At 38.6% G+C, this 15,303-nt stretch overlaps 1 protein-coding gene across 1 annotated transcript in view; it reads left to right on the top strand.

Moving 5' to 3' along the window:
* Positions 1-15,303, top strand: part of ABCA9 (ATP binding cassette subfamily A member 9) — a 75,769-nt gene that overhangs the window by 44,979 nt on the left and 15,487 nt on the right. The window contains 10 exon segments of the mRNA XM_077163249.1: positions 3,804-3,911; positions 7,853-8,026; positions 8,208-8,224; positions 8,226-8,319; positions 10,463-10,582; positions 12,697-12,765; positions 13,220-13,311; positions 14,414-14,534; positions 15,137-15,180; positions 15,182-15,252. Coding sequence (XP_077019364.1) covers positions 3,804-3,911; positions 7,853-8,026; positions 8,208-8,224; positions 8,226-8,319; positions 10,463-10,582; positions 12,697-12,765; positions 13,220-13,311; positions 14,414-14,534; positions 15,137-15,180; positions 15,182-15,252 — 910 coding nt within the window.

The raw sequence follows: 15,303 nt of genomic DNA, 5'->3' as shown, positions 1-15,303 counted from the left end.
AAAATGCTGAATTCACCTATTAATTGTATGAACTGATTCTAAGATACGTCGTATGTTATGTATATTTTATGTATTTATGTATACAAGTGTATGTTTTCATTTCTTTGACTGCTCAAGCAAACACCATGCAATGGGTTGGCTTAAACAATGGAAAAAGTCCAAATCAAAGCATCATCAAATTGGTGCTTCCTTCCTGAAGGCTGGCGTTGTGGGGCTGGCTGCCAGTGATCCTGGGCCCTGGGCACCTCTGTCACGTGGCACTGCACATGGCAGCCTCTCCTGGCCTCACTTCTCCTCTGCATTCCATTGACCTCCAGCTTCTTACTTCCCATGGCTCTCTCTCTGTCTGAATTTCATTCTTCTCATAAACGATTAAGATCCATCCTGATTGACTTGGGCCACATCTTAACTGAAGTTATCTCATCAAAATGTCCTACTTACAATGGGTTTGCTCCTACAGGATTGGATCAAGTTTAAGAACAAGTTGTTCTGGAGTACATAGCTCCAAACCAGCACAGTGTAGATGATTGTGTGTGTGTGTACATACATACAATATTTAGCAATGATAAATAACATGATAGCCTTACTCAGGTGACTTGGAGCTGCATAAAATACACCTAGTAGGGAAAAAAGAAATGATAAATTTTTGTCTTAGGTATTTAATTATCTTGGACCCTACATAGTTGGACATAGTTGAAACAGCCAAGATCTTTTGGGCCAGACTACCCTGAATGTGGCTTCAGATTACATGTCATTCATGAACAACTTAACTCCTGTATGTCTTTATTCACAAATCTTCAAAAAAAATACAGTTAAAACTTCTTCATAAACTTTTCTTGAGATGTAAATGAGGCAATGTGGGTGCCAGGCCAAGTTGGCCAAGTTACTGTAAGTACAATAGATCAGGCACATGAACACTTAGAAAATTGTACATGTTCAATCAATTGTACTTAATATTGTTACTGTTATTATTTTTTTCTTGGAAATATTCCAAATTAACTCTCTATCAAAGAATGTTCAGATTGCACTAGACGGGACTGCCTGTGAGAGAATTAGCAGCAGGTCTTGTTTAAAATATAAATTCTTAGGCCTGCTTCAAATCCTCTAAGTCAGAATTTCTGTGGATTCAGAAGCAAAGAGGGCATGCAAGTCTGTTTTTGAATCACCTCTTTTATTTTGCTGTATGACTCTCCCTTTGCCCTTTTCAATTGACATTATATTCAATAGCTTCCTGGTCATTTTTTGCTATTAAACGTTAGCTCAAAACAGCCCACAAATTCAATATCCCCTCCATTTGGAAAATTCCAATCCACAAATTCAATGTCCAAACCCTGCAGGGTCCACTTGTGGCTTAAAGGACTTGGACTGGGGTGGAAAGTGGTATTATTTGCTCTCTCATTCCCCATTACAGTCCAGTGCCTTGGAGAGCAAGAGGAGACTGATCCAAGTCCAAGATGTATTTGACCCTACGTAGATGTATCTTGAACTTCCCCTTCTTTGTCCTTTTTAGTGAAAACTATGTTGGGCCTGGGAGTAGAAAGGAAAGATGGTGAGCTAGCTATTTTCCTATACATATCCTGCTGGGAGTTATCCATGCTCTCTTTAACTTGATCTGTTGCTGGCATCATCCATTTGTGTGGTTACCACAGCCTGGGTAATCTGGGTGACTTGTCTCAGAGTAGTGTGTAACTTGACTCCAGTCCCTTCTGTAGATAAGAACACAGTCAATGAATGATTCTTAGTAGGGTTTCTCTCAGGCCACAGCAGAGGTCCACACCATCAGGCCTTCTCCAATTTATCTTGTCGTTATTTGGCATGGCTATCATCCGGGTAGCTCGATAACTTCTTCTCCTTCTTTAATCTCTGTGCTCCTTCGCAGAGGAGCTCTTCCAAAAGAGCTATAAGAACTGTCAGGGTCCTCTTTCATGTCATCTGAAAGTTACAAAGACCTGGGATGTGATGGGGGGTTTTCTGTCTTCATAAATGTATTAGTCCATTGTCCTTTCAAGTCATACCTGAGTAGTCCTCCTTCTTTTTGAAATCTCTAGAGCAGAAATGACAGCATATTCCTATTCATAGGTGGCCCCAAGTTAATTTTGAGTTTTTGTTTTTTTTTTTAACATGAACAGGCACTGGGAATCAAACCCGGGTCCTCTGGCATGGCAGGCAAACATTCTTGCCTGCTGAGCCACCGTGGCCCACCCAATTTTGAGTTTTTATCATGTGCTTTATATGTGTTAACATGTTGAAATGCCTTAACAGAATAATCAGATAGGTATTATTATTATATTTTATTAATATATTAGAATTCTCAGGAAACTGAGGCACGTTGGGGTGCTGATCCATTTCCTTCACCATTAAGTAAACTAGTCAGTCATCTGGATAGCCAAGAATAAGGTGCTCCCAAGAAGGAGCAAGTGATCTGTGTTCCCACTTTTAGAAAGATACCTTAACTACAAAGCATTTGCTATTGACCAGCCCAAATGACCTTGAGTTCTTATGTGAGATAAATTTTCCCTCTTTGAATTATATTACTGATTTCCCACCTAGCCCCTGGCATTCTCCCTGACTTTTGCAAATTCATTTTCCTTTCTCCTAAAGCACACAACTTGCTGTAAGTCAGACCCTGCTTCTGACACCACTCAGTGGCTTTAACCAGCTATTCAAGTGTTCTGAAGTTTTTCCACCTGGTCACTCCTGTGTGTCCTGACCTGACCAAACTACTCTGCTGATAACAAGTATGGGTCCCTTCAGCCTGAGCCCCACCAAGCTCTGACTGTGGATGGGTATAATCTAACATGGACATTATACGTCATTTATGGACCAAGCTGGCTCTTGAGACTAATTGTGAGATTTTTATTCCTTTTAAATCAGGAAAATCAATAAGTGTGACTCCAGGCAGAGATATGAGATTGGGGAGGAGGTCCTGGGAGCCCTTTCCTCCCCAAACCTATGGCCTTGTTTCCACATATGCAGCCTTAGTCATCAGTGCATTCCTATGCTGAACCAGCCCAGAGAGGTGCTCACTTTCAGAAGGGGATAAAACATAGGAGGAGAAAAGCAAGGAGACTGCAGAACTCATGATTGGTACTATCAGGTGACTTACGGTATGGTGAGGTGATGGTTCAAAGACCAAATCGGTCTTATAGGAAAATGCATGGCCCCTTCAGCCTGAATAGGGTTGTGATTTTTTTTTCAATCTGGTGCCTTTATGTGTGAAGTGTGTGCTACCCATTTTTCTCCAAATCCTATCACTTTTATGTTCTACCATTCATCTGCTTGATTCATTTATTTCTACTTCTCAGGTACCTGAAAGTCATTTGAAAGGGCTGCTCCTCCATTAGCTGTTGAACCAGGGAAAATGAATTTGCATAAGTGTTGAACGGAACTTAATTAGCACCAATTTCTGAGAGTAGCAAAGCAGCCCCTCCATTGATAGCCCACAATTTCTACTTTCTGTTGAAATATCAGCCTAAATGTTATGATCAAAAGATCAGAAGACAAAGAGTTACATGCCTGCCTCACTTGCTATGAATGAACCGTGGGACCTTAGCCAATTCATTTAACTGACTGGGTGGATTCTGCTTCTTCAGAATTAAGTTACTTGTCCAAAATCCAAGTTGCCACAATAGAAAGTTTAGAATGAATGTAGGTAAGAAGTTGCTGATAGGACCTCAGGAAGTGCTTTGCGTAGTCAGACTAATCCATTTATTTGAGGGGTTTGGTAAAAAAAAAAAAAAAAAAAAGTACAAATGAATTGTGTGACCAACTGCCATCTGCTCACACTGTCTGCATGATCTCAGGAGCACATGTCTTATGAATTTGGGTACCTGAGTAACGCCTTCTTCTGGATACCAGTGGCCGCCTGTTTTACTCCTTACATTGCAATGAGCAGTATTGAAGACTGCAAAGTAAGAAGTGTAACACAGTAACAAAACTCTCACGTGTTTTCAATAGAGACCACAGTCCTATGACTGTATATACAGCCAATAATCCTATGACAATATATGCACATGAAGGCACTTCATTTAAGTTTTGTGCTTGAAACAATGAATAACCAAGGGTTTTAATAATAGTTTGCCTGATAGGAAGGCAATGTTATTTTTCTTAAATAAATGTGACCCCAGGAAGGACAGCTTAGGAGATATCAACTAACAAGGAATTGCATCTTTCAACTGATATATACTTAGAGTGTTATTTTACAGACACTTAACACTTATGCAATCACCCCATCTCCCAATAATTGTTACCACTTTCTAGGAGGAAGGTGGGAAGGTAAAGTCATTCAGAGAGCCCTGACCAACTCATGCACTCTGACATATTGTTGAAAAAGACTGTCTATTTAAAACTGCATTTTGTGATGTTTTTATATAAAATTTAAGAAGCCCCAAAACAGAATCTTTTTGCTTCTTCTTGGTACCTCTGGTGCCACTGGAAAGGCTTCTGGTCTCAATAATTTTAGTCCCGTCAGCTGAGGCTGGCTTGGTGCTGCTGAGCCTTGCAGAAATGCAGGAAATGTCTCTGACTGTCTGAAATTAATTTTCAATCATTCTTTTCTTAAACTGTCGCTAGCTTTAGAATTTCTCCCATGAGAATCACAAACAACTCCTCTTCCTTGACTTTATAAGACCACATTTTCACTGCTTTCTTTTACTGCTTTTGTCACTCTCTCTAGGCTTCTTTTGGAATCACCCTGCCTGGGCTTACCACCATCAAGCTGTTTGACCATCTGAAAGTTGCTTAATTATTCTGTCCCCACTTCAATTATAGGGATAATAGTTAAATTGTGTGAATCACTTAGAACAATACTTGGCATATAGTAAGTTTCCTGCAAATGTTAGTGCTTGATTACTACTAAATCCATGATTTAGTACTGGGGCTCCTTTTCAGCTCTCTTCAGAATTCTGGACTCCCATATGTACCAGCCTACTTGATTTCTCCACGTACATGCTTAATAGACATTTCAAACATGGGCAAAAGAAACTCTTGATTTTTCTGTCCAGACCTGCTCCATTCCTAATTTTCCCATCTCACCCAATGACACTACTATCTACTTAATTGTGCTGGCACAAAATTTAGAAGTTATCTTTGTTTCTCTTTCTCTTTTACTACATATAGTCAATACAATAGCAAGCCCTTTAAGCCTTTTCTCAAAATGTACCAAATCCATTCACTTCTCTCTATCTCTGCTCATTTCACCCTGGTCCATCATTGTTCCTTGCTTGAAGCACTGCATTGAGTCCTATTGGTCTTCCTGTTTGCAATTAAACCTCTACATATGGCCAGAGCAATTTTTAAAATATTTAAGTCAGATTATCTTGCTTAACAACCTCAAGTAACTTTTCTTTGCATCTACACTTAAATTTTATTTCTTTATGTTGTCTGTCAAAGCCCTGAATGATCTGTCTCCTCTTTCTTGCTCAAACTTTCTCATCTCAGCTCCCTCTCTACCCACCCCACCTTGCTATGCTGTTAACACTGGCCATTCCTTCTGGATGGAATGCTCTTTCCCTTGCCCTCTGCATGGCTGATTTCTTGTCACTCAGGTTTTAGCACAAATATCATTTCTTCAGAGACTCCTTCCCTGCTTACCCAGTCGAAAATAGGTTCCCCATCATTACAACGAGAGCCCATTTTAAAAACCAAAGTATATGGGGCGCACAGATGGCTCAGTGATAGAATGCTCCCTTTTCATGCAGGAGACCCAGGTTCAATTTCTAGAACATGAACCTAAAAAAGAAAAAACAACAACAAAAAACAATGCATATGCAATAATAGGATACTCACATGGAAAAATAATAAAATGTGACCCCACTATACAGTATACAAAAAAAAAAAAATCAATGCATAGTCCTTGTCACTATCTGAAGCTTTTCTTATTTGCTTAACTGCCTGTTCCTTTACGATAAACATCATGAAAGTAGGACTGTTTCTCCCTAAAGTCTACCGACCCCTGTGCTGTTCATCTCTATAAATAATGGCTCACCTTTCATTCTTTTGCTCATGATTGAGACCTAGGCTTTTTTCCTGCTAGGGTTGCCATATACAGCAAAAAACATATATAGGGCATCCAGTTACATTTTAATTTCCGATAAAAACTTTTTTAGTATATCTCAAATATTGCATGGGTCATACTTATAATAAAACCAATTTTTTTTTTGTTTATCTGAAATTAAAATTTCCCTGGATGTCCTTGTTTTATCTGTCAGCTCTATGACTCTGGCATTCTCTCTCCCTAACCTCCATATCCAGTTAATGGTGAAGTCATAGAACTTAATCCAAAATATATTAGTAGTCTTTCTACTTTCCTCCATCTTTTCTGCCAACACTCTAGGCAAAACCACCATCATCTCTCCCCACTAACTGTTCGCCCTGGATCCTCATTAGTCTTTTCCTTATCCATTTTTCCAAGCTGCATGCGGAGTAATATATTAAAATACATATCTGACCATGTAAATTTCCTGTTTACATCCCTTCGTGCTGTCTCCTTGCACTAAGCACTAAGACCGAAACGCTTGCTTGCTGCAGTTGGTAAACCATGCCTGGTCCAGGCCAGGACAGATCACTCTCCCCTGATTTGAAGCCACTGTGGCCTCCTTATTAGACTCCAGCCATGCTGGCCTCTTTCCAGCTTCCCCCAAACACCACCCTCCCCCCCCCCCCCAGGGCCTTCTCTCCTGCTCATCTCTCTGCCTTGCCCTGATCTGTTACCCGAGTGACACCTACTCTTTAACAGAGCCTAACTTACATATCACTTCACCAGGGAGCCCTTCCTGACCCACCCCCTAATTGAAGTTCATCTCCTTTCCAAAGGCTCTCATGGGATCCTGAACCATTCTTCTTAACCTGTGCACAATTTTAATTATGCAACTACCAGCGTACACAATTCTGATTATGTAATGGTCAGTGTACTTGTTTGCTTATTGCCTTTATTACCTCCACCCTGAAACTTAAACCACTTAAGAAACCCATGATCAATGCAAAGCCAGGCACATGGTATACATGCAGCACATATTTATTGAAAACACTAATGAACAGGAAACTTCAAGCGCTCTAAACTGTTCTCACTATCATTCTCTTTCCTGCCTCCTTTATAAGTGAACTCTCTTTTTCAGAGTATTTATCTGCATAACTTTTTCCTAATGAACCTTTTTATAGTGATTCAATTTCCTGTTTAAACTTTTAATTGCTCTTGAGCTTTACTCTTACAATTGTCCAAGCTATATTTTTAAAGACCTTATGTTAACATAATCATTGTAACAATAAGGCTTATAGTGAGTCACTCAACAGTTTTCACAATGTAATAACGAAAAATATGACTTTCTTCAAGACAATAAAGTGCAACCTTTTAAAAGGAAGTCTTGTTTATGCCAACCTGAAGAGTTGTTTATAAAACTGACCAGTTAGACAATCATTTCTTAGACTGCCAAATATGATGTCAGTTATGAATGTAGTGTTTAGTTCAGCATGAAACTTAAAAATCTTACAGGCACAGTAAAGTTATTTCTACTGAGACTTTGTTCAGTTTTCAACTCTTCATAGTGCCAAAGGAAAGAATAGCTTTGCACCTTTTGGGAAGTAAAAGTGTCCTCTTATTTCAGGATGGAACATGAGCTAGTGACATTGGTGTGCTTTCCCTTTGGGCAATGGAGCGCACCATTGTTAATGGTTTGATGGCAGGAGACCTTCAACCCTAGAAGCTGTAGTGTGGCAATGGCAGTGGCATTGCTGAATCAGCACAATATTTATAAAATAGAAATAGCAAAAATTACTGCTTTTATGATTATGTATTTGCAATGTTTCAAACTTCAACTTTTCAACACCTTTGATGTTTCTTCTATTTCTTTATTAGAAAAAAATTCACTCCCAGCTGCAGATTTCAGGCCTCTACCGTTCTGCTTACTGGTTCGGGCAGGCGCTGGTGGATGGTCCACTGTATTTCTTGATCCTCCTTCTAATGCAAATAATGGACTACATTCTCAGCCCAGATGAAATTATATTTATAATTCAAAACCTGTTAATTCAGGTAAGTGACAAAAATGAATTTGTTAGACTATTTTTCATTAATGCAGTAACATTATTAACCTTAAACCAAAGAACCTCAAATCAACAGTGCTGAGGCATAGTTCTGGCAAGCTGAGGTTAAAGTATGGAATATCATTCAATATAGCATTTACTTTATCCAAACTTAACATTTCTATTTCCAGATCTTGTGTAGCATTGGCTGTTTCATCTCTTGTTTTCATGACATATGTGATTTCATTCATTTTTTGCAATGGGAGAAAAAACAGTGGTATTCGATCATTTTTCTTCTTAATTGTAAGTATATATACAATCTACATTCTTTTGCTTTCTAACTCACTTTCACATAAATCTAAGAATGTATATTTTAATCTTTGCACTAAGAAGAATGGCAAACTAATATTGCTCTCTAGAAAATTTGAGTTATTCCAGGAAATCATAGACATGTGTACAGCACGCTGTATCTGTGGGTGTGTACCATTTATAAACTGCTGAACTCCCAATGTGCCTGCAGCTCTAACCGCTCCCCTGAGTAACCTCAACAGTTTACTTATGATTTCACCTGAATATTTAAAGAAACATCTCCATGATCACATACCTGAGGTATACCCCTCTCCTTGATCTTATTCCTCCTCTTTTCTTACTATATTGCATTACTGCACTACAATCCACCCAGGTAGTTGCTCGTGCCAAAACTCTAGAATTATCTTTGATTCTTCTCTCTTGGTTTCTTCCCACATTCAATCCATTTGCAAATTCTTTTAACTCTATATACTTGTTGAGTCAATTTTCTGCTTCCCAACTTCGCTGCCACAGCCATTGTCTAAGCTTTCATCACCTCTCACCTGGATTATTACAACAAATCTGTAACTAGACTCTTGCCTTTTACTCTTCCCTTTTGCAATTTATATAGCATTGGCACAGAAATAGATAAATCACTAAAACCAAATAGAGACTCATGAAACACATATATATTGCATATGAGACCTTATATTTTAATTTAATAAGAGGGTGTTTTGTTTAAAATAAAACCAGATACTCATGAAACACATATATATTGCATATGAGACTTTATATTTTAATTTAATAAGAGGATGGTTTGTTTAAAATAAAACCAGTATAATTAGCTCTCTAGCTGGAAAAAAACTGACTCTAGACTGCTAACTCATACTAGTTGCAAAAATCAATTCTAAATTGATTAAAGATATAAATTTTAAAAAGTACAAAAATAAAAATATCTGGAAAAAAGAGAAAACTTAGGAAAAGATGTTTATAACCTTGAGGTATGTCAATTTTTGTTTGTTTGTTTTATGTGGCAGGTATTGTTTACGTGGCAGGCACCAGGAATCGAACCCGGGTCCTCGGGTATGGCAGGCAAGCATTCTTACCTGCTGAGCCGCCGTGGCCCACCTATGTCAATTTTTAAGGCAAGATTTTTTTTTAAAAAAAGACCTTGAAACAATTAAAGAAAATATTGACAGATTTTACTATATAAAAATTAAACAATTATATTGAGAAACGCCAATAAAAAACCAAATACCGATAATCAACTGCAAAAATATATTTGCAATAGATATGACAAAGGCTTTGTGTCTCCACTATATAAAGAATTATTACTAAGGGGTTGAAATCACAGCAAACATAAAAACAATGGGAAAATGAAATGAACAGGAATCTCACATGATTAGTATTAAGAAAACTCTACCTCATTAGTCACTATGCAAATACAAATTAAAACAAGTACATTGATAATTTAGTTTTACTTCATTATAGCATCCTGCGTCCTCATCAGTGAGGAGTTTCAGAATGGGCATCTAGTACATGGGTTTTAGAAGAAGAGATTGTCAGTCACAATCTTTTTGAAAAATAATCTGTTAACATCTGTCAAAGTTTTAAATGCATGTAAATTTTTACTTGCAATTACACTTCTCAGAATCTCTCCTTAAACACTAAAAGTGTCGGTATAAGGGTTTACACAGAACATCAGTTTTAAGAGCAGAATATTAAAAACAACACATTTGTTGATGGCAAAATTGTGGAATTGTTGTCTATCCATTCAAAGCAATAGTTTGCAGCTATGAAGATGAATAACTAGCATGCTTAAACCTAAAATGTTGTCCATGATCTCCTGCAAAATGAAAAAAAGAAAAAATAACCCCTTTATCAGAATCTGAGTTTTATGCAAGAATACCCCCCCAATTTATATAAACACAAAATGTGAGAAGCCACATTTGCCTTTTTGAAAGTTCATAATCAAACCCATAGAGTTTAACTATATAACAAGGAGAAGTTATTGATGGCAATATCAATATTGAATTGTAGAGTGAGATGAAAACTGATAGTAAGAAACATCTGCAAGCTGACCTCCCACTCTCCTGGAAAAGAGCCTAAAATTTAGATCATTACACTTCAGTGACACTTTGCTGTGCTTTCTTTTTAGATAACCATCTTCTCAGCAGTTGCTATTGATCTAAATCAATATGGATTTCTAGGCCTACTTTTCTGTACCATATTAATACCACCTTTCACGCGGATTGGCTCTCTGTTCATTTTTTCTGAGGTAAGTAATTCCACTCCCGTCTCAGGGTCATGAGGGGTGTGGCCATTTGAGAATATTTTGATTGTACAGAAATATAAGTATGGTCCTTAAGCTATGAAAAGTCTGCTCTCTGTTGTCAGAAAGCCAGCTCTCTTACCACAAGACAAAGTCACAGTCTCATTTAGCAGGAAGCCCTGCCTTTTTTATGAAGGTCAGAGGCAACTCCAAGTAGTAGAATTTTTACTTTTCATGATAACCCTCACTCCTGGAACCAAGTAGCCTCACGAAAAGACCAAGATGTCCTTTTGCTCCTTTGCTGTTAAGTTTTGGACATGTTAAATTTAAGATACCAAACAGACATGAAAAGGGAAACACAAATAACCAGTTAGATATATGAGTCTGGAATTCAATGTGTGTGTGTGTGTGTGTGTGTGTCGATTGGGACTGAAGCTAAATATTTGAGATTCATCAATATAGAGAGTATTCTAAGACATGGGGCTGAATTATATAATTTACAGAGTAAGTATCCATAGAAATCAAACAGGGACCAAAGATATGGTCTTGAACTACAAAATTTAGAGTTTGGGAAGAGGAGTCAGCAAAACAGTTAAGAAGGTGCCAGTGAGGTGGGAGAAAAACTGGAGACTGTTGTATGCCAGAATCTTTTCTCAGAAATTCTTCTTAAACACTAAAAGTGTCAATGTATAAGAGTGTGTGCCAGATGGCCATAGAGAATATTTTGAGAAGTAGAGTGTGTTTAAACTATGAAATGTTACAGAGAGCTATAAAATGATGACAGTTGACACCATATATTTGGCTTCATGGAAGTCATTGGTGAAGTTAACACAATAGATTTCATGGAAGGGGTGAATGTACAGGATTACTATTTAGAATGGTGAAAATATTTTGACAATGGATGATAACATCCCTGACATATCTGTTTGTTGGGTTTGTAAACGTATGGTGATAGATTTTCTTGAGGGTTAGGAGCTAGCAATGCCAAACACATCTAAGCACAAAACACCTTTCACCATCTTTGCAAATTCATTTTGCATTCGCTGTTGCTCTCTGTCAGAGTTCAGCCCTCCTATCAAGAAGGTCAGTCCAAGACAAATGCAAAATGCAGGGTTCTCCCTGTCTTTCCTGGGCCTGTGTCTTGTTCTGGGTTGGTGCTTGCTAGGGGTCTTAGGAGTTCCCCTGTTTTAGGAGATTGCATGACCACTCTACTTCTCATGTGAAAGTTCTTCTCACCTCAAGGCCTTCCACTGCAGGACTTAGGGTTGGAAAGACTTTGCTCCAGGCTTCCCATCTCATTTGTCTCTTACAGTCATTGTCTTAAGCTGCTTTTTCCCGGAGGGCAAAGGCAGACCACTCACCAGAAAGGAGGGGACCCACCAGAAATACATTTCTGGAGTCAGTCTTTCCCAAACAGGACAAGGCCAGGGACCCAAAAAGGGAGCACTGGCTAGCTCCAAACTGTTCTGGGGTGGGGCTGGGGGGGTGGGCGGGCAAGAAGGACCCTGGGAGCATCTTCCAGAGCTCCTTAAAGCTGTGCTTTCTTGACTTGGTCCCTGCCCAGCCGATGCAGACCTCCAACTGTCCTCTGCCACTTTTGAGAAGCACACTGTCTTTAAGTCTCCTCTGCCACCTTTGTCCAGGGCAGGTTGGAACAATGGCCACCTCAGAGCTGGGCCCTCAGTGATCCAAATAGCTAAGCAAAAGCAGGAATTAGTGATGCTGCCCCCCCTCCCCACCCAAGATCTTGGGGGAGTGGATTTTTATGTCCTTCTCTGGCATTAGGAAGCTATACCAGGGGCCAGACCCCATCATTGCCAATCACAAGAGTGAGGATGGGCAACCATAACTGCCACGCAGAAAGAATAATTTAGTGTAATTTACTACCCTCTCCCTCCTGCTCTTCCATGGAAGCTTTTCAGTGTTGCATTAGGCTCTGGAATTTCAAAATAGGTGATTCAGACAGGTGCTGCCTGTTTAATAGGTGTTTTGGTGGAGGAACTGATACCTGGAGCCTCCTACCCTGCTATCTTCCCACGGACACTAATTTATCTTCAAGGAGATGGAATTCATAAACAGATGAGCATTCAACTAAATTCTTTTCTTTCCTCGTTTTACAGATTTCTCCTGACTCCATGGATTATTTAGGCCCTGCAGAATCTGAAATTGTATATCTGGCATTGCTAATAGTAAGAAGGCATTTCTATTTAAATGTTCTAGCCTTTGTATGCTTTGAGTTTCTTTGAATTGCATCAGTTTAGAAAGATTTGGGTATTTCGGGCACCAGAAGCAACCTCCCATCCCACCACACACACACACACACACACACACACACACACGATGACTTTAAAATCTGGACTCCAATCTTTATAATGATTATCTGATGCTGAGTGTGAAGGCCAAACTCTAAATGGTGTAAAGAGTACACTATCATATTTCACTCATGCTTTCTTTGAATAACACTGAAGCTAACTTTGAGAGTCTCCTAGAGTATTCTTAATGGATTGTCTTTCAAACTCGTGAAAATGCCATCTGATCATCTTTATATATGCTCAAATTATGCAAAGCAATTCTGCTATTTTAATTTAAATTTACATTTATTTTTATGTTGATACCAATTTTTATTGTCTTTCTTTTTCCTAGCCTTACCTTCAGTTTCTCATTTTCATTTTTGTTCTACGATGTCTGGAAATGAACTGTAGGATGAACTCAATGAGAAAGGATCCTGTGTTCAGGTTAAGACATAAAATTCATGGTATTGTAATGTAACAGGCTAACAATCTAGTGAAAGAAAAATTAAATTAGCATGCGTAAGACACTGAAAAATTAAGACTGTAATTTCACTTTCACACTAGAGGAAAATTACATGCCAGGGATAGAATCTTCAAAACAATGGATAAGTATAGATAAGCAATTGGATCAGTATAGCCAATTCAGGAAGGAAGAGTAGTCTGAGTAATAGGACAAAGGTTGAAATAAATGTTATGCTCCTGTAAATTTGAGAAGGCAGCTGGAAGCAACTAGAAAGCTTGTGTTGGAGGATGGTGGAAAATTAAATCGAAGTTAGATATTGGAGGCACTTTAAATAAAGAAGTATATGGGAGGTTTTGCAAATTACATAGTGGGAAACAAAGACGGGTATGTCTTTGTCACTTGTTTTATCTCACAAAGTATCAGTTATACTCAAGGCTCATGTAGGTGGCAGGGCAGGAGAGTGACAAGATGACAACCGGGTTTTAGGAAATCAACTGACAGCAGTCATTTGGGATGGTATGAGAAAGACACAAGTATCAGAAATAATTAATGGGGGAGATGATGAAGAAAAGAACCTGGATTGGTAGCAGTGAAACTAGTGAGGAAAGACTGATTCTGGGCCATATTCCCAAGAATTCACAGTGTTTGGTAACGGATTAGACATGGGTATCATGATTGTATGTTCTGGATTTCCAGGCACATCTGTGATTTCAAATGTTCTGAACCAAAGCTAAATCCACTTTTTTACCCTTGCAGTCCTTCTCCAAAATCCTTTGTATTCTGTTTTATTATTTGAAAAAGGAAGTCACCACAGACAAAGAGAATTAAACCTAGGCAAGGAGCAAAGATGATTTAAGAGAATTAAACTTAGGCAAGAAGCAAAGGTGATTTACGAATAGCATCAGTAATTTAAACTAGATGGTTTGAAAGGCAGAATGTGTGCGGTGAAAGGATGGAGATTATGTTGTGTTCATAGTTACTCGGTCTATGCAAAAAATTGAAAACAGTTTGTAGAAAATTCATTATTTTTGCTGTCAGTGGTTCAATTTGAAACCTATTAGTATCACACTGTCTTGATTTCAGAATTTCTCCAAGAAGTAGTGATATTTTTCCAAATCCAGACCAGCCAGAAGGAGAGGATGAAGATGTTCAGGTGGAAAGAGTAAGAACAGCACATGCTGTAAACGCCCCAGACTTTGATGAGGTAGAATTTACAAAAACATTCTTTATCTTATCTTCTTTTTTTTTTTGTATGCTGTTCGGCAGGGTCACGTCTCATCATCTTTCCATATGAGTAACCTGTTATTGCAGCACCATTTGTTGAATTTTTTTCTTTGTTTGTTTCGTTCATTTGTTTGTTTGTTTTTTGGAAAGTACGTGGATCAGGAATCGAACCTGGGTCTCCCGCATGGCAGGCAAGAATTCTTCCACTGAACTACCTTTACATCCCTTCCAGCCCCTCACAAAAAGCATTTCTTGCCTTCAACAGTAGGTATACAACACCCAAAGAGCTAAGTAAGCAAACGAAACACACACATACACACACACACTCAATTTATTTTTCAGGGTCATTGTTTTTGGTAAGTACAGATAAACATTGCAAAACCTAGGTAAGACTGTGCGTTTTAGAACCCGAGAAAGCTTATTATAAAAGACATTCAGCACGGAGAGGAGTGTGTACATGTGTGAGGAAGGACTGGTTGATTCGTGATTTTGTGTAGGAAACATTTAGTCACAGTGAGTAGGGAGCTGTCTCTCAGTTCAAGGTGAGAACAAAGCCCCATTGTTATTTACTTGTCTCTACAGAAACCGGTCATCATTGCCAGCTGCCTGCGGAAGGAATATACAGGCAAAAAAAAACTGCTTTTCTAGGAGGCGGGGAGAAGTGGCCACAAGAAATGTTTCCTTCTGTGTAAAAAAAGGTTGGAAAAGTAGAACAATCTTAAGATTAGCTTTTGGAAGGGAATAGTGTC

Source organism: Tamandua tetradactyla, chromosome 6 (assembly GCF_023851605.1).
Source record: "Tamandua tetradactyla isolate mTamTet1 chromosome 6, mTamTet1.pri, whole genome shotgun sequence".
NCBI lineage: Eukaryota > Metazoa > Chordata > Mammalia > Pilosa > Myrmecophagidae > Tamandua > Tamandua tetradactyla.
This window is presented reverse-complemented; position numbering and strand designations above follow the sequence as displayed.